Below are 22,745 nucleotides of genomic sequence, written 5' to 3'. Positions count from 1 at the left end.
ACTGAAGATGGGTCATGGATGGGTCTTCCAGCATGACAATGACCCAAAACATATCACCAAGGCAACAAAGGAGTGGATTTAGAGAAGATCTGTAAGGAAGAGTGGAGCAAAATCCCTCCTGAGATGTGAGCAAACCTGATCACCAACTACAAGAAACGTCTGACCTCTGTGATCTCCAACAAGGGTTTCTCCACCAACTACTAAGGGGATCAAATACTTATTTTACTCACTGAACTGCTACTCCATTTATAACATTTGTATTGTGTGTTTTTTCTGGATTTTTGGTTGATATTCTGTCTCTATCATATAAAATACACCTATGATAAAAATTATAGACCCTTCATTTCTATGTAAGTGGGCAAAACGTATACAATCTGCAGGGGAGACGATCGTTATTCCCCCCACTGTAGCTCTGACATATACCGCAGCGTTGTACAAAGTACATTTGTCAGTTTATCAGGAGTTCCAGGTTGGAGTGCCCCTTTAATTGCTGTCACTGTTGTCTGTTCTCGGAATTTCAGTCATATTATCTGGTGACCTCCATTCCTGGTCTGTGGGGTAATAAATGTCCTTCATTCAATGCTCAGTGACCGCACTGCAGTCATAAACATATCAGGAAATGACCGGATGTAATGGCCGCTGCTAACCGCCACCATATCGCCATTTCCAGGGTAATGTCCCGCCTTCTCCAGTGATCCGTACGCGACATTCACATTTACGGGACAAACAATCTGTAGATGGGAAATCTAATTATAAAAAATAAATCAAACCTGATATGGTGGCTAAACTATGACGGCATCACCATGTCCATCGAGATATCTGCTCAGGAGTCACAATGTGCAATCTGCTGCTGGTATACAAATCTGGCATCGTTTTACTTTAAGGGTCAGTGCAACCTAGAATTAATATTTCAATTATAGAGGGAGATGGATGAAATAATTCACCTGCTGCTCTCTGCCCCTGCCTCAATGGGGAGAATTCCGGCAGTAGTTTGTGTCTCTGCCCCTCCTACAATGAGGAGATTTCCTGCAGTAGTTTGTGTCTCTGCCCCTCCCACAATGGAAAAATTTCCTGCAGTAGTTTGTGTCTCTGCCCCTCCCACAATGGGGAGATTTCCCTCAGTAGTTTGTGTCTCTGCACCCCCCACAATGGTGAGATTTCCTGCAGTAGTTTTTGTCTCTGCCCCTCCCACAATAATGAGATTTACTGCAGTAGTTTGTGTCTCTGCCCCTCCCACAATGGAGAGATTTCCTGCAGTAGTTTGTGTCTCTGCCCCTCCCACAATGGGGAAATTTCCCGCAGTAGATTGTGTCTCTCCCCCTCCCACAATGGAGAGATTTCCTGCAGTAGTTTGTGTCTCTGCCCCTCCCACAATGGAGAGATTTCCTGCAGTAGTTTGTGTCTCTGCCCCTCCCACAATGAGGAGATCTCTTGCAGTAATTTGTGTCTCTGCCCCTCCCACAATGGGAAGATTTCATGCAGTAATTTGTGTCTCTGCCCCTCCCACAATGGGGAGATTTCCTGCAGTAGTTTGTGTATCTGCCCCTACCACAATGGGGAGATTTCCCTTCTGTAGTTTGTGTCTCTACTCCTCCCACAATGGGGAGATTTCCCGCAGTAGTTTGTGTCTCTGCCCCTCCCACAATGGGGAGATTTCCTGCAGTAGTTTGTGTCTCTGCCCCTCCCACAATGGAGAGATTTCCTGCAGTAGTTTGTGTCTCTGCCCCTCCCACAATGGGGAGATTTCCTGCAGTAGTTTGTGTCTCTGCCCCTCCCACAATGAGGAGATTTTCGGCAGTAGTTTGTGTCTCTGCCCCTCCCACAATGATGAGATTTCCTGCAGTAGTTTGTGTATCTGCCCCTCCCACAATGGGGAGATTTCCCTCCTGTAGTTTGTGTCTCTGCTCCTCCCACAATGGGGAGATTTCCTGCAGTAGTTTTTGTCTCTGCCCCTCCCACAATGATAATATTTACTGCAGTAGTTTGTGTCTCTGCCCCTCCCACAATGATGAGATTTCCTGCAGTAGTTTTTGTCTCTGCCCCTCCCACAATGATGAGATTTACTGCAGTAGTTTGTGTCTCTGCCCCTCCCACAATGGTTTGATTTCCCTCAGTAGTTTGTGTCTCTGCCCCTCCCACAATGAGGAGATTTCCCCCAGTAATGTGTCTCTGCCCCTCCCACAATGGGGAGATTTCCTGCAGCAGTTTGTGTCTCTGTCCCTCCCACAATGGGGAGATTTCCTGCAGTAGTTTGTGTCTCTGCCCCTCCCACAATGATGAGATTTCCTGCAGTAGTTTGTGTCTCTGCCCCTCCCACAATGGGGAGATTTCCTGCAGTAGTTTGTGTCTCTGCCCCTCCCACAATGAGGAGATCTCCTGCAGTAGTTTGTGTCTCTGCCCCTCCCACAATGAGGAGATCTCCTGCAGTAATTTGTGTCTCTGCCCCTCCCACAATGGGGAGATTTCCTGCAGTAGTTTGTGTCTCTGCCCCTCCCACAATGAGGAGATCTCCTGCAGTAGTTTGTGTCTCTGCCCCTCCCACAATGAGGAGATTTCCTGCAGTAGTTTGTGTCTCTGCCCCTCCCACAATGGGGAGATTTCCTGCAGTAGTTTGTGTCTCTGCCCCTCCCACAATGAGGAGATCTCCTGCAGTAGTTTGTGTCTCTGCCCCTCCCACAATGAGGAGATCTCCTGCAGTAATTTGTGTCTCTGCCCCTCCCACAATGGGGAGATTTCCTGCAGTAGTTTGTGTCTCTGCCCCTCCCACAATGAGGAGATCTCCTGCAGTAGTTTGTGTCTCTGCCCCTCCCACAATGAGGAGATTTCCTGCAGTAGTTTGTGTCTCTGCCCCTCCCACAATGGGGAGATTTCCTGCAGTAGTTTGTGTCTCTGCTCCTCTCACAATGGGGATATTTCCTGCAGTAGTTTGTGTCTCTGCCCCTCCCACAATGAGGAGATTTCCCGCAGTAGTTTGTGTCTCTGCCCCTCCCACAATGGGGAGATTTCCCACAGTAGTTTGTGTCTCTGCCCCTCCCACAATGGGGAGATTTCCCGCAGTAGTTTGTGTCTCTGCCCCTCCCACAATGAGGAGATTTCCCTGCAGTAGTTTGTGTCTCTGCCCCTCCCACAATGGGGAGATCTCCCGCAGTAGTTTGTGTCTCTGCCCCTCCCACAATGAGGAGATCTCCTGCAGTAGTTTGTGTCTCTGCCCCTCCCACAATGGGGAGATCTCCTGCAGTGGTTTGTGTCTCTGCCCCTCCCACAATGAGGAGATTTCCTGCAGTAGCTTGTGTCTCTGCCCCTCCCACAATGAGGAGATTTTCCCCAGTAATGTGTCTCTGCCCCTCCCACAATGGGGAGATTTCCTGCAGTAGTTTGTGTCTCTGCACCTCCCACAATGGGGAGATTTCCTGCAGTAGTTGTGTTTCTGCCCCTCCCACAATGGGGAGATCTCCTGCAGTAGTTTGTGTCTCTGCCCCTCCCACAATGGGGAAATTTCCTGCAGTAGTTGTGTTTCTGCCCCTCCCACAATGAGGAGTTTTCCTGCAGTAGTTTGTGTCTCTGCCCCTCCCACAATGGGGAGATTTCCTGCAGTAGTTGTGTTTCTGCCCCTCCCACAATGAGGAGTTTTCCTGCAGTAGTTTGTGTCTCTGCCCCTCCCACAATGGGGAAATTTCCTGCAGTAGTTTGTGTCTCTGCCCCTCCCACAATGGGGAGATTTCCCACAGTAGTTTGTGTCTCTGCCCCTCCCACAATGGGGAGATTTCCCGCAGTAGTTTGTGTCTCTGCCCCTCCCACAATGAGGAGATTTCCCTGCAGTAGTTTGTGTCTCTGCCCCTCCCACAATGGGGAGATCTCCCGCAGTAGTTTGTGTCTCTGCCCCTCCCACAATGAGGAGATCTCCTGCAGTAGTTTGTGTCTCTGCCCCTCCCACAATGAGGAGATCTCCTGCAGTGGTTTGTGTCTCTGCCCCTCCCACAATGATGAGATTTCCTGCAGTAGTTTGTGTCTCTGACCCTCCCACAATGGGGAGATTTCCTGCAGTAGTTTGTGTCTCTGCCCCTCCCACAATGAGAAGATTTCCTGCAGTAGTTTGTGTCTCTGCCCCTCCCACAATGTGGAGATTTCCTGCAGTAGTTTGTGTCTCTGCCCCTCCCACAATGAGGAGATTTCCTGCAGTAGCTTGTGTCTCTGCCCCTCCCACAATGAGGAGATTTTCCCAAGTAATGTGTCTCTGCCCCTCCCACAATGGGGAGATTTCCTGCAGTAGTTTGTGTCTCTGCACCTCCCACAATGGGGAGATTTCCTGCAGTAGTTGTGTTTCTGCCCCTCCCACAATGGGGAGATCTCCTGCAGTAGTTTGTGTTTCTGCCCCTCCCACAATGGGGAAATTTCCTGCAGTAGTTGTGTTTCTGCCCCTCCCACAATGAGGAGTTTTCCTGCAGTGGTTTGTGTCTCTGGCCCTCCCACAATGGGGAGATTTCCTGCAGTAGTTGTGTTTCTGCCCCTCCCACAATGAGGAGTTTTCCTGCAGTAGTTTGTGTCTCTGCCCCTCCCACAATGGGGAAATTTCCTGCAGTAGTTTGTGTCTCTGCCCCTCCCACAATGGGGAGATTTCCCTCAGTAGTTTGTGTCTCTGCCCCTCCCACAATGAGGAGATTTCCTGCAGTAATTTGTGTCTCTGCCCCTCCCACAATGATGAGATTTCCTGCAGTAGTTTGTGTCTCTGCCCCTCCCACAATGATGAGATTTCCTGCAGTAGTTTGTGTCTCTGCCCCTCCCACAATGGGGAGGTGTCTCTGCCCCTCCCACAATGGGGAGATTTCCTGCAGTGGTTTGTGTCTCTGCCCCTCCCACAATGGGGAGATTTCCTGCAGTAGTTTGTGTCTCTGCCCCTCCCACAATGGTGAGATCTCCTGCAGTAGTTTGTGTCTCTGCCCCTCCCACAATGGGGAGATTTCCTGCAGTAGTTTGTGTCTCTGCCCCTCCCACAATGGGGAGATTTCCTGCAGTAGTTGGTGTCTCTGCCCCTCCCACAATGGGGAGATTTCCTGCAGTAGTTTGTGTCTCTGCCCCTCCCACAATGAGGAGATTTCCATCAGTAGTTTGTGTCTCTGCCCCTCCCACAATGGGGAGATTTCCTGCAGTAGTTTGTGTCTCTGCTCCTCCCACAATGAGGAGATTTCCATCAGTAGTTTGTTTCTCTGCTCCTCCCACAATGAGCAGATTTCCTGCAGTAGTTTGTGTCTCTGCCCCTCCCACAATGAGGAGATTTCAATCAGTAGTTTGTGTCTCTGCCCCTCCCACAATGGGGAGATTTCCTGCAGTAGTTTGTGTCTCTGCCCCTCCTACAATGAGGAGATTTCCCGCAGTAAATTGTGTCTCTGCCCCTCCTACAATGAGGAGATTTCCCTCAGTAGTTTGTGTTTCTGCCCCTCCTACAATGAGGAGATTTCCCTCAGTAGTTTGTGTTTCTGCCCCTCCCACAATGGGGAGATTTCCTGCAGTAGTTTGTGTCTCTGCCCCTCCCACAATGAGGAGATTTCCCTCAGTAGTTTGTGTCTCTGCCCCTCCTACAATGAGGAGATTTCCCTTAGTAGTTTGTGTTTCTGCCCCTCCCATAATGGTGAGATTTCCCTCAGTAGTTTGTGTCTCTGCCCCTCCCACAATAGGGAGATTTCCTGCAGTAGTTTGTGTCTCTGCCCCTCCCACAATGAGGAGATTTCACCCAGTAATGTGTCTCTGCCCCTCCCACAATGGGGAGATTTCCTGCAGTAGTTTGTGTCTCTGCCCCTCCCACAATGGTTTGATTTCCCTCAGTAGTTTGTGTCTCTGCCCCTCCCACAATGAGGAGATTTCATGCAGTAGTTTGTGTCTCTGCCCCTCCCACAATGAGGAGATTTCCCCCAGAAATGTGTCTCTGCCCCTCCCACAATGGGGAGATTTCCTGCAGTGGTTTGTGTCTCTGCCCCTCCCACAATGGGGAGATTTCCTGCAGTAGTTTGTGTCTCTGCCCCTCCCACAATGGGGAGATTTCCTGTAGTAGTTTGTGTCTCTGCCCCTCCCACAATGATGAGATTTCCTGCAGTAGTTTGTGTCTCTGCCCCTCCCACAATGGGGAGATTTCCTGCAGTAGTTGTGTTTCTGCCCCTCCCACAATGAGGAGTTTTCCTGCAGTAGTTTGTGTCTCTGCCCCTCCCACAATGGGGAAATTTCCTGCAGTAGTTTGTGTCTCTGCCCCTCCCACAATGAGGAGATTTCCCTCAGTAGTTTGTGTCTCTGCCCCTCCCACAATGATGAGATTTCCTGCAGTAGTTTGTGTCTCTGCCCCTCCCACAATGGGGAGATTTCCTGCAGTAGTTGGTGTCTCTGCCCCTCCCACAATGGGGAGATTTCCTTCAGTATTTTATGCTTCTGCCCCTCCCACAATGGGGAGATTTCCTGCAGTAGTTTGTGTCTCTGCCCCTCCCACAACGGGGAGATTTCCTGCAGTAGTTTGTGTCTCTGCCCCTCCCACAATGGGGAGATTTCCTGCAGTAGTTGGTGTCTCTGCCCCTCCCACAATGGGGAGATTTCCTTCAGTATTTTATGCTTCTGCCCCTCCCGCAATGGTGAGATCACCTGCAGTAGTTTGTGTCTCTGCCCCTCCCACAATGGGGAGATTTCCTGCAGTAGTTTGTGTCTCTGCCCCTCCTACAATGAGGAGATTTCCCTCAGTAGTTTGTGTTTCTGCCCCTCCCACAATGGTGAGATTTCCCTCAGTAGTTTGTGTCTCTGCCCCTTCCACAATGTGGAGATTTCCTGCAGTAGTTTGTGTCTCTGCCCCTCCCACAATGAGGAGATTTCCCTCAGTAGTTTGTGTCTCTGCCCCTCCCACAATGAGGAGATTTCCTGCAGTAGTTTGTGTCTCTGCCCCTCCCACAATGAGGAGATTTCCCCCAGTAATGTGTCTCTGCCCCTCCCATAATGGGGAGATCTCCTGCAGTAGTTTGTGTCTCTGGCCCTCCCACAATGGTTTGATTTCCCTCAGTAGTTTGTGTCTCTGCCCCTCCCACAATGAGGAGATTTCCTGCAGTAGTTTGTGTCTCTGCCCCTCCCACAATGAGGAGATTTCCCCCAGTAATGTGTTTCTGCCCCTCCCACAATGGGGAGATTTCCTGCAGTGGTTTGTGTCTCTGCCCCTCCCACAATGGGGAGTTTTCCTGCAGTAGTTTGTGTCTCTGCCCCTCCCACAATGAGGAGTTTTCCTGTAGTAGTTTGTGTCTCTGCCCCTCCCACAATGGGGAAATTTCCTGCAGTAGTTTGTGTCTCTGCCCCTCCCACAATGGGGAGATTTCCCTCAGTAGTTTGTGTCTCTGCCCCTCCCACAATGAGGAGATTTCCTGCAGTAATTTGTGTCTCTGCCCCTCCCACAATGATGAGATTTCCTGCAGTAGTTTGTGTCTCTGCCCCTCCCACAATGAGGAGATTTCCCTTAGTAGTTTGTGTCTCTGCCCCTCCCACAATGATGAGATTTCCTGCAGTAGTTTGTGTCTCTGCCCCTCCCACAATGGGGAGATTTCCTGCAGTAGTTGGTGTCTCTGCCCCTCCCACAATGGGGAGATTTCCTGCAGTATTTTATGTCTCTGCCCCTCCCACAATGGGGAGATTTCCTGCAGTAGTTTGTGTCTCTGCCCCTCCCACAATGGTGAGATCTCCTGCAGTAGTTTGTGTCTCTGCCCCTCCCACAATGGTGAGATTTCCTGCAGTAGTTTGTGTCTCTGCCCCTCCCACAATGGGGAGATTTCCTGCAGTAGTTTGTGTCTCTGCTCCTCCCACAATGAGGAGATTTCCATCAGTAGTTTGTGTCTCTGCTCCTCCCGCAATGAGCAGATTTCCTGCAGTAGTTTGTGTCTCTGGCCCTCCTACAATGAGGAGATTTCCCGCAGTAAATTGTGTCTCTGCCCCTATCACAATGGGGAGATTTCCCCCAGTAGTTTGTGTCTCTGCCCCTCCTACAATGAGGAGATTTCCCTCAGTAGTTTGTGTCTCTGCCCCTCCTACAATGAGGAGATTTCCCTCAGTAGTCTGTGTTTCTGCCCCTCCCACAATGGTGAGATTTCCCTCAGTAGTTTGTGTCTCTGCCCCTCCCACAATAGGGAGATTTCCTGCAGTAGTTTGTGTCTCTGCCCCTCCCACAATGAGGAGATTTCCCCCAGTAATGTGTCTCTGCCCCTCCCACAATGGGGAGATTTCCTGCAGTGGTTTGTGTCTCTGCCCCTCCCACAATGGGGAGATTTCCTGCAGTGGTTTGTGTCTCTGCCCCTCCCACAATGGTTTGATTTCCCTCAGTAGTTTGTGTCTCTGCCCCTCCCACAATGAGGAGATTTCCTGCAGTAGTTTGTGTCTCTGCCCCTCCCACAATTGGGAGATTTCCCCCAGTAATGTGTCTATGCCCCTCCCACAATGGGGAGATTTCCTGCAGTAGTTGTGTCTCTGCCGCTCCCACAATGGGGAGATTTCCTGCAGTAGTTTGTGTCTGCCCCTCCCACAATGGTGAGATTTCCTGCAGTAGTTTGTGTCTCTGCCCCTCCCACAATGGGGAGATTTCCTGCAGTAGTTTGTGTCTCTGCCCCTCCCACAATGAGGAGATTTCCCCCAGTAATGTGTCTCTGCCCCTCCCATAATGGGGAGATCTCCTGCAGTAGTTTGTGTCTCTGACCCTCCCACAATGGTTTGATTTCCCTCAGTAGTTTGTGTCTCTGCCCCTCCCACAATGGGGAGATTTCCCTCAGTAGTTTGTGTCTCTGCCCCTCCCACAATTGGGAGATTTCCTGCAGTAGTTTGTGTCTATGCCCCTCCCAGAATGGGGAGATTTCCTTCAGTAGTTTGTGTCTGCCCCTCCCACAATGGTGAGATTTCCTGCAGTAGTTTGTTTCTCTGCCCCTCCCACAATGGGGAGATTTCCTGCAGTAGTTTGTGTCTCTGCCCCTCCCACAATGGGGAGATTTCCTGCAGTAGTTTGTGTCTCTGCCCCTCCCACAATGGGGAGATTTCCTGCATTAGTTTGTGTCTCTGCCCCTCCCACAATGAGGAGATTTCCCCTAGTAATGTGTCTCTGCCCCTCCCACAATGGGGAGATTTCCTGCAGTAGTTTGTGTCTCTGCCCCTCCCACAATGGGGAGATTTCCCTCAATAGTTTGTGTCTCTGCCCCTCCCACAATTAGGAGATTTCCTGCAGTAGTTTGTGTCTCTGCCCCTCCCACAATGGTTTGATTTCCTTCAGTAGTTTGTGTGTTTGCCCCTCCCACAATGGGGAGATCTCCTGCAGTAGTTTGTGTCTCTGCCCCTCCCACAATCAGGAGATTTCCTGCAGTAGTTGTGTTTCTGCCCCTCCCACAATGGGGAGATTTCCCGCAGTAGTTTGTGTCTCTGCCCCTCCCACAATGGTGAGATTTCCTGCAGTAGTTTGTGTCTCTGCCCCTCCCACAATGGTGAGATTTCCCGCAGTAGTTTGTGTCTCTGCCCCTCCCACAATGGTTTGATTTCCCTCAGTAGTTTGTGTCTCTGCCCCTCCCACAATGAGGAGATTTCCTGCAGTAGTTTGTGTCTCTGCCCCTCCCACAATTGGGAGATTTCCCCCAGTAATGTGTCTATGCCCCTCCCACAATGGGGAGATTTCCTGCAGTAGTTGTGTCTCTGCCGCTCCCACAATGGGGAGATTTCCTGCAGTAGTTTGTGTCTGCCCCTCCCACAATGGTGAGATTTCCTGCAGTAGTTTGTGTCTCTGCCCCTCCCACAATGAGGAGATTTCCCCCAGTAATGTGTCTCTGCCCCTCCCATAATGGGGAGATCTCCTGCAGTAGTTTGTGTCTCTGACCCTCCCACAATGGTTTGATTTCCCTCAGTAGTTTGTGTCTCTGCCCCTCCCACAATGGGGAGATTTCCCTCAGTAGTTTGTGTCTCTGCCCCTCCCACAATTGGGAGATTTCCTGCAGTAGTTTGTGTCTATGCCCCTCCCAGAATGGGGAGATTTCCTTCAGTAGTTTGTGTCTGCCCCTCCCACAATGGTGAGATTTCCTGCAGTAGTTTGTTTCTCTGCCCCTCCCACAATGGGGAGATTTCCTGCAGTAGTTTGTGTCTCTGCCCCTCCCACAATGGGGAGATTTCCTGCAGTAGTTTGTGTCTCTGCCCCTCCCACAATGGTTTGATTTCCCTCAGTAGTTTGTGTCTCTGCCCCTCCCACAATGAGGAGATTTCCTGCAGTAGTTTGTGTCTCTGCCCCTCCCACAATGAGGAGATTTCCCCCAGAAATGTGTCTCTGCCCCTCCCACAATGGGGAGATTTCCTGCAGTGGTTTGTGTCTCTGCCCCTCCCACAATGGGGAGATTTCCTGCAGTAGTTTGTGTCTCTGCCCCTCCCACAATGGGGAAATTTCCTGCAGTAGTTTGTGTCTCTGCCCCTCCCACAATGAGGAGATTTCCCTCAGTAGTTTGTGTCTCTGCCCCTCCCACAATGATGAGATTTCCTGCAGTAGTTTGTGTCTCTGCCCCTCCCACAATGGGGAGATTTCCTGCAGTAGTTGGTGTCTCTGCCCCTCCCACAATGGGGAGATTTCCTTCAGTATTTTATGCTTCTGCCCCTCCCACAATGGGGAGATTTCCTGCAGTAGTTTGTGTCTCTGCCCCTCCCACAACGGGGAGATTTCCTGCAGTAGTTTGTGTCTCTGCCCCTCCCACAATGGGGAGATTTCCTGCAGTAGTTGGTGTCTCTGCCCCTCCCACAATGGGGAGATTTCCTTCAGTATTTTATGCTTCTGCCCCTCCCGCAATGGTGAGATCTCCTGCAGTAGTTTGTGTCTCTGCCCCTCCCACAATGGGGAGATTTCCTGCAGTAGTTTGTGTCTCTGCCCCTCCTACAATGAGGAGATTTCCCTCAGTAGTTTGTGTTTCTGCCCCTCCCACAATGGTGAGATTTCCCTCAGTAGTTTGTGTCTCTGCCCCTTCCACAATGTGGAGATTTCCTGCAGTAGTTTGTGTCTCTGCCCCTCCCACAATGAGGAGATTTCCCTCAGTAGTTTGTGTCTCTGCCCCTCCCACAATGAGGAGATTTCCTGCAGTAGTTTGTGTCTCTGCCCCTCCCACAATGAGGAGATTTCCCCCAGTAATGTGTCTCTGCCCCTCCCATAATGGGGAGATCTCCTGCAGTAGTTTGTGTCTCTGGCCCTCCCACAATGGTTTGATTTCCCTCAGTAGTTTGTGTCTCTGCCCCTCCCACAATGAGGAGATTTCCTGCAGTAGTTAGTGTCTCTGCCCCTCCCACAATGAGGAGATTTCCCCCAGTAATGTGTTTCTGCCCCTCCCACAATGGGGAGATTTCCTGCAGTGGTTTGTGTCTCTGCCCCTCCCACAATGGGGAGTTTTCCTGCAGTAGTTTGTGTCTCTGCCCCTCCCACAATGAGGAGTTTTCCTGCAGTAGTTTGTGTCTCTGCCCCTCCCACAATGGGGAAATTTCCTGCAGTAGTTTGTGTCTCTGCCCCTCCCACAATGGGGAGATTTCCCTCAGTAGTTTGTGTCTCTGCCCCTCCCACAATGAGGAGATTTCCTGCAGTAATTTGTGTCTCTGCCCCTCCCACAATGATGAGATTTCCTGCAGTAGTTTGTGTCTCTGCCCCTCCCACAATGAGGAGATTTCCCTTAGTAGTTTGTGTCTCTGCCCCTCCCACAATGATGAGATTTCCTGCAGTAGTTTGTGTCTCTGCCCCTCCCACAATGGGGAGATTTCCTGCAGTAGTTGGTGTCTCTGCCCCTCCCACAATGGGGAGATTTCCTGCAGTATTTTATGTCTCTGCCCCTCCCACAATGGGGAGATTTCCTGCAGTAGTTTGTGTCTCTGCCCCTCCCACAATGGTGAGATCTCCTGCAGTAGTTTGTGTCTCTGCCCCTCCCACAATGGGGAGATTTCCTGCAGTAGTTTGTGTCTCTGCCCCTCCCACAATGAGGAGATTTCCATCAAGAGTTTGTGTCTCTGCCCCTCCCACAATGGGGAGATTTCCTGCAGTAGTTTGTGTCTCTGCTCCTCCCACAATGAGGAGATTTCCATCAGTAGTTTGTGTCTCTGCTCCTCCCGCAATGAGCAGATTTCCTGCAGTAGTTTGTGTCTCTGGCCCTCCTACAATGAGGAGATTTCCCGCAGTAAATTGTGTCTCTGCCCCTCCCACAATGGGGAGATTTCCCCCAGTAGTTTGTGTCTCTGCCCCTCCTACAATGAGGAGATTTCCCTCAGTAGTTTGTGTCTCTGCCCCTCCTACAATGAGGAGATTTCCCTCAGTAGTCTGTGTTTCTGCCCCTCCCACAATGGTGAGATTTCCCTCAGTAGTTTGTGTCTCTGCCCCTCCCACAATAGGGAGATTTCCTGCAGTAGTTTGTGTCTCTGCCCCTCCCACAATGAGGAGATTTCCCCCAGTAATGTGTCTCTGCCCCTCCCACAATGGGGAGATTTCCTGCAGTGGTTTGTGTCTCTGCCCCTCCCACAATGGGGAGATTTCCTGCAGTGGTTTGTGTCTCTGCCCCTCCCACAATGGTTTGATTTCCCTCAGTAGTTTGTGTCTCTGCCCCTCCCACAATGAGGAGATTTCCTGCAGTAGTTTGTGTCTCTGCCCCTCCCACAATTGGGAGATTTCCCCCAGTAATGTGTCTATGCCCCTCCCACAATGGGGAGATTTCCTGCAGTAGTTGTGTCTCTGCCGCTCCCACAATGGGGAGATTTCCTGCAGTAGTTTGTGTCTGCCCCTCCCACAATGGTGAGATTTCCTGCAGTAGTTTGTGTCTCTGCCCCTCCCACAATGGGGAGATTTCCTGCAGTAGTTTGTGTCTCTGCCCCTCCCACAATGAGGAGATTTCCCCCAGTAATGTGTCTCTGCCCCTCCCATAATGGGGAGATCTCCTGCAGTAGTTTTTGTCTCTGACCCTCCCACAATGGTTTGATTTCCCTCAGTAGTTTGTGTCTCTGCCCCTCCCACAATGGGGAGATTTCCCTCAGTAGTTTGTGTCTCTGCCCCTCCCACAATTGGGAGATTTCCTGCAGTAGTTTGTGTCTATGCCCCTCCCAGAATGGGGAGATTTCCTTCAGTAGTTTGTGTCTGCCCCTCCCACAATGGTGAGATTTCCTGCAGTAGTTTGTTTCTCTGCCCCTCCCACAATGGGGAGATTTCCTGCAGTAGTTTGTGTCTCTGCCCCTCCCACAATGGGGAGATTTCCTGCAGTAGTTTGTGTCTCTGCCCCTCCCACAATGGGGAGATTTCCTGCATTAGTTTGTGTCTCTGCCCCTCCCACAATGAGGAGATTTCCCCTAGTAATGTGTCTCTGCCCCTCCCACAATGGGGAGATTTCCTGCAGTAGTTTGTGTCTCTGCCCCTCCCACAATGGGGAGATTTCCCTCAATAGTTTGTGTCTCTGCCCCTCCCACAATTAGGAGATTTCCTGCAGTAGTTTGTGTCTCTGCCCCTCCCACAATGGTTTGATTTCCTTCAGTAGTTTGTGTGTTTGCCCCTCCCACAATGGGGAGATCTCCTGCAGTAGTTTGTGTCTCTGCCCCTCCCACAATCAGGAGATTTCCTGCAGTAGTTGTGTTTCTGCCCCTCCCACAATGGGGAGATTTCCCGCAGTAGTTTGTGTCTCTGCCCCTCCCACAATGGTGAGATTTCCTGCAGTAGTTTGTGTCTCTGCCCCTCCCACAATGGTGAGATTTCCCGCAGTAGTTTGTGTCTCTGCCCCTCCCACAATGAGGAGATTTCCCCCAGTAATGTGTCTCTGCCCCTCCCACAATAGGGAGATTTCCCCCAGTAGTTTGTGTCTCTGCCCCTCCCACAATAGGGAGATTTCCCCCAGTAGTTTGTGTCTCTGCCCCTCCCACAATGAGGAGATTTCCCTCAGTAGTTTGTGTCTCTGCCCCTCCCACAATTGGGAGATTTCCCTGCAGTAGTTTGTGTCTCTGCCCCTCCCATAATGGGGAGATTTCCCTCAGTAGTTTGTGTCTCTGCCCCTCCCACAATGAGGAGATTTCCCTCAGTAGTTTGTGTCTCTGCCCCTCCCACAATTGGGAGATTTCCTGCAGTAGTTTGTGTCTCTGCCCCTCCCACAATGAGGAGATTTCCCTCAGTAGTTTGTGTCTCTGCCCCTCCCACAATGAGGAGATTTCCCCCATTAATGTTTCTCTGCCCCTCCCACAATGGGGAGATCTCCTGCAGTAGTTTGTGTCTCTGCCCCTCCCACAATCAGGAGATTTCCTGCAGTAGTTGTGTTTCTGCCCCTCCCACAATGGGGAGATTTCCTGCAGTAGTTTGTGTCTCTGCCCCTCCCACAATGGTGAGATTTCCTGCAGTAGTTTGTGTCTCTGCCCCTCCCACAATGAGGAGATTTCCCTCAGTAGTTTGTGTCTCTGCCCCTCCCACAATGGAGAGATTCCCCCAGTAATGTGTCTCTGCCCCTCCCACAATGGGGAGATTTCCTGCAGTAGTTTGTGTCTCTGCCCCTCCCACAATGGGGAGATCTCCTGCAGTAGTTTGTGTCTCTGCCCCTCCCACAATGGGGAGATTTCCTGCAGTAGTTTGTGTCTCTGCCCCTCCCACAATCAGGAGATTTCCTGCAGTGGTTTGTGTCTCTGCCCCTCCCACAATGAGGAGATTTCCCTCAGTAGTTTGTGTCTCTGCCCCTCCCACAATTGGGAGATTTCCCTGCAGTAGTTTGTGTCTCTGCCCCTCCCATAATGGGGAGATTTCCCTCAGTAGTTTGTGTCTCTGCCCCTCCCACAATGAGGAGATTTCCCTCAGTAGTTTGTGTCTCTGCCCCCCCACAATTGGGAGATTTCCTGCAGTAGTTTGTGTCTCTGCTCCTCCCACAATGGGGAGATTTCCTGCAGTAGTTTGTATCTCTGCCCCTCCCACAATGCGGAGATTTCCCCCATTAATGTTTCTCTGCCCCTCCCACAATGGGGAGATCTCCTGCAGTAGTTTGTGTCTCTGCCCCTACCACAATCAGGAGATTTCCTGCAGTAGTTGTGTTTCTGCCCCTCCCACAATGGGGAGATTTCCTGCAGTAGTTTGTGTCTCTGCCCCTCCCACAATGGTGAGATTTCCTGCAGTAGTTTGTGTCTCTGCCCCTCCCACAATGAGGAGATTTCCCTCAGTAGTTTGTGTCTCTGCCCCTCCCACAATGGAGAGATTCCCCCAGTAATGTGTCTCTGCCCCTCCCACAATGGGGAGATTTCCTGCAGTAGTTTGTGTCTCTGCCCCTCCCACAATGGGGAGATCTCCTGCAGTAGTTTGTGTCTCTGCCCCTCCCACAATGGGGAGATTTCCTGCAGTAGTTTGTGTCTCTGCCCCTCCCACAATCAGGAGATTTCCTGCAGTGGTTTGTGTCTCTGCCCCTCCCACAATGAGGAGATTTTTCCCCAGTAATGAGTCTCTGCCCCTCCCACAATGGGGAGATTTCCCGCAGTAGTTTGTGTCTCTGCCCCTCCCACAATGGGGAGATTTCCCGCAGTAGTTTGTGTCTCTGCCCCTCCCACAATGGGGAGATTTCCTTCACTAGTTTGTGTCTCTGCCCCTCCCACAATGAGGAGATTTCCCCCAGTAATGTGTCTCTGCCCCTCCCACAATAGGGAGATTTCCCCCAGTAGTTTGTGTCTCTGCCCCTCCCACAATGAGGAGATTTCCCTCAGTAATGTGTCTCTGCCCCTCCCACAATAGGGAGATTTCCCCCAGTAGTTTGTGTCTCTGCCCCTCCCACAATGAGGAGATTTCCCCCAGTAATGTGTCTCTGCCCCTCCCACAATAGGGAGATTTCCCCCAGTAGTTTGTGTCTCTGCCCCTCCCACAATTGGGAGATTTCCCTGCAGTAGTTTGTGTCTCTGCCCCTCCCACAATGAGGAGATCTCCTGCAGTAGTTTGTGTCTCTGCCCCTCCCACAATGAGAACACAGATTGGAGACGGTTCGTTATCTGACGCCATTTTATTGGTGGGTTACACTTTGTATCCATCAGAGGATCTCTGTAACAATTCTTGATGATTAGTGACACAGATAACAGATTCGTAAAAGCAGAAGGAAAGGAATAGAAGGTGCGCAGTCACCCCCGCAACAGCTGGATTCTGATTGGCTGCGGAGGGTAACACAGACATTGCATGGTAAGAGTTCCTTATGAATCCACCCCGTACATTATAGAGAATTATTGACACTCAGCGGAGGCGGTCATCAATATCATAGGACAGTAATCAATATCATAGGACAGTGATCAATATAATAGGACAGTGATCAGAGGACAGTGATCAATATCATAGAACAGTAATCAGAGGACAGTGATCAGTATCAGAGGACAGTGATCAATATCATAGAACAGTAATCAGAGGACAGTGATCAGTATCAGAGGACAGTGATCAATATCATAGGACAGTGATCAATATCATAGGACAGTAATCATTATAGGACAGTGATCAATATCATAGGACAGTAATCAGAGGACAGTGATCAATATCATAGGACAGTAATCAGAGGACAGTGATCAATATTATAAGACAGTAATCAGAGGACAGTGATCAATATCATAGGACAGTAATCAGAGGACAGTGATCAATATCATAGGACAGTAATCAATATCATAGGACAGTGATCGATATGAAAGCGTATTGCTATTTACAATAAATAGAACTGAACTCTTCAATCTGTGAGCATAAAAAATATAAAAACAGTTTCTATTGGTCGGGACCTTCATGTGCCTGGAGGGGGCGCTGATGTTACAGTTATTTTTTCTGCAGTGAATTCCTGAATCTCCCGCTATTCTGATTCTTTACATTAAGACTATCAGAGGGGAAGATATTCCACCACCCATATCCCCCCTATGGGGTCCCAGGGACAGGAATAAATCCCCCCCAATGGGGTCCTAGGGACAGGAATAAATCCCCCCCAATGGGGTCCTAGGGACAGGAATAAATCCCCCCCAATGGGGTCCTAGGGACAGGAATAAATCCCCCCCAATGGGGTCCCAGGGACAGGAATAAATCCCCCCAATGGGGTCCCAGGGACAGGAGTAAATCCACCCAATGGGGTCCCAGGGACAGCAAAAATCCCCCCCAATGGGGTCCAAGGGACAGGAATAAATCCCCCCTATGGGGTCCCAGGGACAGGAATAAATCCCCCCCAATGGGGTCCTAGGGACAGGAATAAATCCCCCCCAATGGGGTCCCAGGGACAGGAATAAATCCCCCCAATGGGGTCCCAGGGACAGGAGTAAATCCCCCCAATGGGGTCCCAGGGACAGCAAAAATCCCCCCCAATGGGGTCCAAGGGACAGGAATAAATCCCCCCTATGGGGTCCAAGGGACAGGAATAAATCCCCCCTATGGGGTCCAAGGGACAGGAATAAATCCCCCTCATTGGGGTCCCAGGGACAGCAAAAATCCCCCCCAATGGGGTCCTAGGGACAGGAATAAATCCCCCCAATGGGGTGACAGGAAGAAATAATTCACACCTCCGGCATGTTATATCGTATCGTACCGGCAGACCTTGCAAAACATTTTGGAGATACGTGTGCGGGGCAGCATTGTATATAGAGGTAAAAGCACATCAAAAATATCCACCCCTCCCCCCTCCATCCGAAAAAAAAAAAAAAGGGAGTTTACCTTCCCAACCCCTCCTTCAATTACCATATTCCCAGAAAATAAGACCCCTCCCACATGTCACAGGACCATACCCTCCAACCCATACCCAGAAAATAAGACCCCTCCCACATGTCACGTGACCATACCCGCCAACCCATACCCAGAAAATAAGACCCCTCCCACATGTCACGTGACCATACCCTCCAACCCATACCCAGAAAATAAGACCCCTCCCACATGTCACGTGACCATACCCACCAACCCATACCCAGAAAATAAGACCCCTCCCACATGTCACGTGACCATACCCTCCAACCCATACCCAGAAAATAAGACCCCTCCCCCAGCGAAGATCAATTCATATCAATGTAATATTTGGAATGTTTGGCAATTAAAGAGTCATTGTAATAAAAATAAAGTGTCCAATGTGAGGCGAGCGCAGGAGTCTGCCCCGCCCCCAATGTATGAAATGTAACCAGACCCCACCCTCCACATATCTTCTGAACCAATCACAACCACTGAGGAACCCCATGGGGAGGGGGGTCATAGCAAAGGTCAGATGTCCCCGATAGAGATCACAGAGAAGAGATCTCCTCCCCCCCCGTGTGTGTCCCCGCCATTCTGCCCGCCCCTTCCCTGCAGCACCAACTGTGAGCGTGGGGACGCCGCCATCTTTGTGTTATTTGGATGAATAATTTATCTGAATTGTATTATTAAATGGATCAGATAAGTCCAGAGCTCCCTCGTGTTCTAATCCTAAACACCCCTCACATGGAGGAGAAGAGCACCCGTCACCCTCATGGGCGGCGCCCTCTACAGGCGGGGTGTGAGGAGGACACTTCATTGTAAACACTTTACTCTTTTCATTTCATCCAAGAAACCTTCTAACCGTAAAAATTGATTTGTGCAAAAAAAAAAAAAAAAAAAAAGTGGCACTGAAGTTTTCAGCCCTCCCTCAATCTGCAGGATGAGTTTGTCCCCGCCCCCGAGGATCACAGCTCCAGCCCCTGAGGGCCAGGATTTCTCAAATCATTCTTTTCTATGAGGATCCGGGTCCTCAGGGATGTGATCCTTGTCCCCTCGGGGTGATTCGTGATCTGCAAGGCACATATAGATGGGGGGGGGGTTGGACCAGAGGGGGGCTGCACCCCACAAAAATCACCGACATGGAGAACACCCAATCAATGGGCGCCCGTTGGTGGAGATCACATCGAACAATTCTGGAAATCTCCTCCATCATCAAGGACTCATCAATCTTCATTCGCTCCTCTGAAGACCAGCGGGGCCCTTTTCATGGAGGAACCTGACGGGGGCCACCAAGATTCAAATTCTACTTATCTGACACCCCCCCAAATAAAACTCCAACTGAAATCAAAGATCAAGGGGGGGGACCTCTCCCCTTACTCCCCAACTTCCATGGTGATGTCCAGAGCCCCCCCCCCACATTGCCTACAGGACCCGACTTATGGATCCTTTTTCTAGATGAAGTCACCCGGATCAATGAATAGGATGGAAAACAAATACAACCGATTAAAAAAAAACAATTAGGAAATTAAAATATTTTGTTTCCTGCTCTTGTCAATGAATCCGATCGATCGGGTTCAGGTCATCAATAATGTAGCGGTATGTATCCCATCAATCGGATCATTGACAACAAACCCCAATGTATCCGATCAATCAGATCATTGACCATGTACTGGAATGTATCCGATCAATCAGATTCTGGTCATTTACAACATACAGGAATGTATCCGATCGATCAGATCCAGGTCATTGACAATGAACCAGAATTTTTCTGATCGGTCAGATCATTGACAATGTGCTGGAATGTATCCAATCAGATCCAGGTCATTGATGATGTATCAATATGTATCTGATCAATCAGGTCCTGGTCATTGGCAATGTATCGATCTCCTCCTCGATGGGAACGTTTCCTCCATGAACGGTCAGCGGTTGATTTCTATTGGTGGTGAGATTTTCCTCATCACGCACAATGTCGGTGGGATTTGATGGACACGACAACCAGCTTCCAGTCGGTTTCAGCGCAATCCGCAGCCCAGAAATGACAGGACACCCCCCATTAGTCCATCAGAACCGCCCATGAGGGTCCGATCACAGCGAGCTTCCAGAACATTTGGCACAGACATGTCTTCTACAACAAGAGGAATTCAGCGGCGGCCAGGACGCATCGCGCAGGGGGCGGGGCACCTGGCTACATGTTAGGCGTTTAGGTGCGGAGCGGTTTGGGTTTTATTCGGGAGGTTTTGGAAAGCATTGAAGGTTCTTGTCGGGGGTTGGGGGGGGAATGGTGTTGGGGGGGGGGGGGAATTCACGCTTCTTGGTTCGCCAGAGCTTCGGCTTCCTGCAAGAGGAGAGAGAGAAAAACGTAATCAGAAAGAGGCGGGGCCATTAATTTATTTCTGGGAGGAGCACGAATAAAAAAAGAGATCCAACCAGATAAATCATGAAATTATTATTCAGGATTTATTATTATAATGCAGGATTTATAATAATAATAATAATAATAAATAAATCCTGTTTAATTATTTATAAATCCCGTATAATAATTTATAAATCAATAATAATATATAAATCCTGTATCGTAATAAATCCTGTAATAATAAATATATGAATCCTGTATAATAATATTATACAGGATTTATATAATATTATTATTATTATAATATGGTATTTATATGGTGCCAATTTATGCAGTGCTTTACAACTTGAGGGCAGACAATACAATTACAATAGGAATCAGAGAGCCCTGACCATTAGAGCTTACAATCTAATACATATTTATATATATCTCAGGGCGGAGGCATAGTTGGGTTTATTTTTCTCACCATTGGCAGCGGCAGTAATCCATGCACTGTGGGCACTATTGCCATCTGCTGGTCATTACTCAGCACTGCGGCTCTGTTGTGCACACCTGACCTCATTAGTGGATTTAAAGCCTCTGGCTGACCCTCAGGATTGTCTGTCTGTCCTGAATCGAGTTTTGTCCGACTCGTCACGCCTCGGATTGTTTGAACTGCACTTCTACAGATCACCAGCCCGTTACCGCCATCATTGGCTCCGCCTACCCGCCTGCAATCTGGACTCGGCTGGCTACGGCCGTCATTTTTGCTCCGACTCCAAGGAGGGGGTTCAGGGTGTAGAATTGGGGGGGGGGGATTGGTTCACAACGATGCGACAAATCGCTCCAACGTTGGAGCACTGGACGCATCAGAAGTAGGGCGCCGTTCTATTCGCTGCGATTTTGACTTTTCTGTGGATACAGAGGGAGGTGTGAGCTGCGCCCAGCCTCAGTCTCTTTAAAATGCTCCCTTCATTTACCACCCCCTGTGCCCCCAGCCTGGCACCCCCCGGTCATGTGATCAGCTTGTAGGAAGGTCGGAGAATGGCAGCGCCCGGCTCGGGGTAATAAGTAACCCAATGAAAGCCTCCATTGTATGACTTCCAATAAACCTGGCAGGTGAGAGACGGGCGTGTGCGATCACAAATCCCGATAACTGCCCCGGGGCAGATCTGGGCGTTCCCCACAGGCCAGTCCTCAGAGTGCCAAGATCGCAGAATATCAGAACACTCGCCCCCCCCCCCCCCCATCATACCCGGGCGCCCAGGTGAGGGTCACACCTTTGTATGTCTGATCACCTGAGAAATCACAAGATGCAGAGAAACGCACCGCCATAGAGCAGACATGCAGCACTGACATTGTTAATGCCCCCCTCCCCTCCCCCACATCTGTAAACACCATGTGGAGGGCGGAGCCTTTATCTCTAGATCAGGTTGGGTGCAATCAGGTTTCTTTTTCTTGCGGTTGGCAGCGCCATTCCCTGCACTCAAATCACGATTCTGAACTATTGCCATCTGCTGGTCATTACTCAGCACTGCAGCCGAGGTGTTCACACCTGACCTCATTAGTGGATTTAAAGGTTCCCTCCAGACGATCCAAGAACTTTCCCCAAAAATACGCCGCACTGAATCGCATAATGCTGCAGCAACGTGTGCTTTTTAGTGCGCACAAAGACATGTGCAGATATGTGGAGGCGCCATTAACTCCTCCTCTTCTCGGGTCCCCCTCCGGTGCCCCTGACTCCTCCTCTTCTCGGGCCCTCCCACCGGTGCCCCTGACTCCTCCTCTTCTCGGGTCCCCCGCCAGGGCCCCTGGCTCCTCCTCTTCTTGGGTCCCCCGCCAGGGCCCCTGGCTCCTCCTCTTTTCAGGTCCCCCGCCAGCGCTCCTGGCTCCTCCTCTTCTCGGGTCCTCTGCCGGAGCTCCTGACTCCTCCTCTTTTCAGGTCCCCCGCCAGCGCTCCTGGCTCCTCCTCTTCTCGAGTCCCCTGCCGGCACTCCTGGCTCCCCCTCTTCTCAGGTCCCCTGCCGGTGCTCCTGGCTCCTCCTCTTCTCAGGTCCCCCGCCGGCGCTCCTGGCTCCTCCTCTCCTCGGGTCCCCTGCCGGCGCTCCTGGCTCCCCATCTTCTCGGGTCCCCTGCCGGCGTTCCTGGCTCCCCATCTTCTCGGGTCCCCTGCCGGAGCTCCTGACTCCTCCTCTTTTCAGGTCCCCCGCCGGCGCTCCTGGCTCCTCCTCTTCTCAGGTCCCCCGCCGGCGCTCTTGGCTCCTCCTCTTCTCAGGTCCCCCGCCGGCACTCCTGGCTCCTCCTCTTCTTGGGTCCCCTGCCGGCGCTCCTGGCTCCTCCTCTTCTCAGGTCCCCAGCCGGCGCTCCTGGCTCCTCCTCTTCTCGAGTCCCCTGCCGGCACTCCTGGCTCCTCCTCTTCTCGGGTCTCCTGCCGGCGCTCCTGGCTCCCCATCTTCTCGGGTCCCCTGCCGGCGCTCCTGGCTCCTCCTCTTCTCTGGGCCCCCGTCGACACTCCTGGCTCCTCCTCTTCTCGGGTCTCCCGCAAGCGCTCCTAGCTCCTCCTCTTCTCGGGTCCCCAGCTGGCGATCCTGACTCCTCCTCTTCTTGGGTCCCCCGCCAGGGCCCCTGGTTCCTCCTCTTTTCAGGTCCCCCGCCAGCGCTCCTGGCTCCTCCTCTTCTCGGGTCCCCTGCCGGAGCTCCTGACTCCTCCTCTTTTCAGGTCCCCCGCCAGCGCTCCTGGCTCCTCCTCTTCTC

General features: G+C 51.0%; 1 protein-coding gene across 1 annotated transcript in view; it reads right to left on the bottom strand.

Moving 5' to 3' along the window:
* Positions 1-15,970: 15,970 nt before the first annotated feature.
* Positions 15,971-22,745, bottom strand: part of SH3BGRL (SH3 domain binding glutamate rich protein like) — a 47,987-nt gene continuing 41,212 nt past the window's right edge. The window contains exon 4 of the mRNA XM_073598050.1: positions 15,971-19,994. Within this exon, the coding sequence (XP_073454151.1) occupies positions 19,962-19,994 (33 nt within the window). The 3' untranslated portion in view covers positions 15,971-19,961. The remainder of the gene's footprint in view (positions 19,995-22,745) is intronic.

This window comes from Aquarana catesbeiana, linkage group LG09 (genome assembly GCF_042186555.1).
Source record: "Aquarana catesbeiana isolate 2022-GZ linkage group LG09, ASM4218655v1, whole genome shotgun sequence".
Lineage (NCBI taxonomy): Eukaryota > Metazoa > Chordata > Amphibia > Anura > Ranidae > Aquarana > Aquarana catesbeiana.
This window is presented reverse-complemented; position numbering and strand designations above follow the sequence as displayed.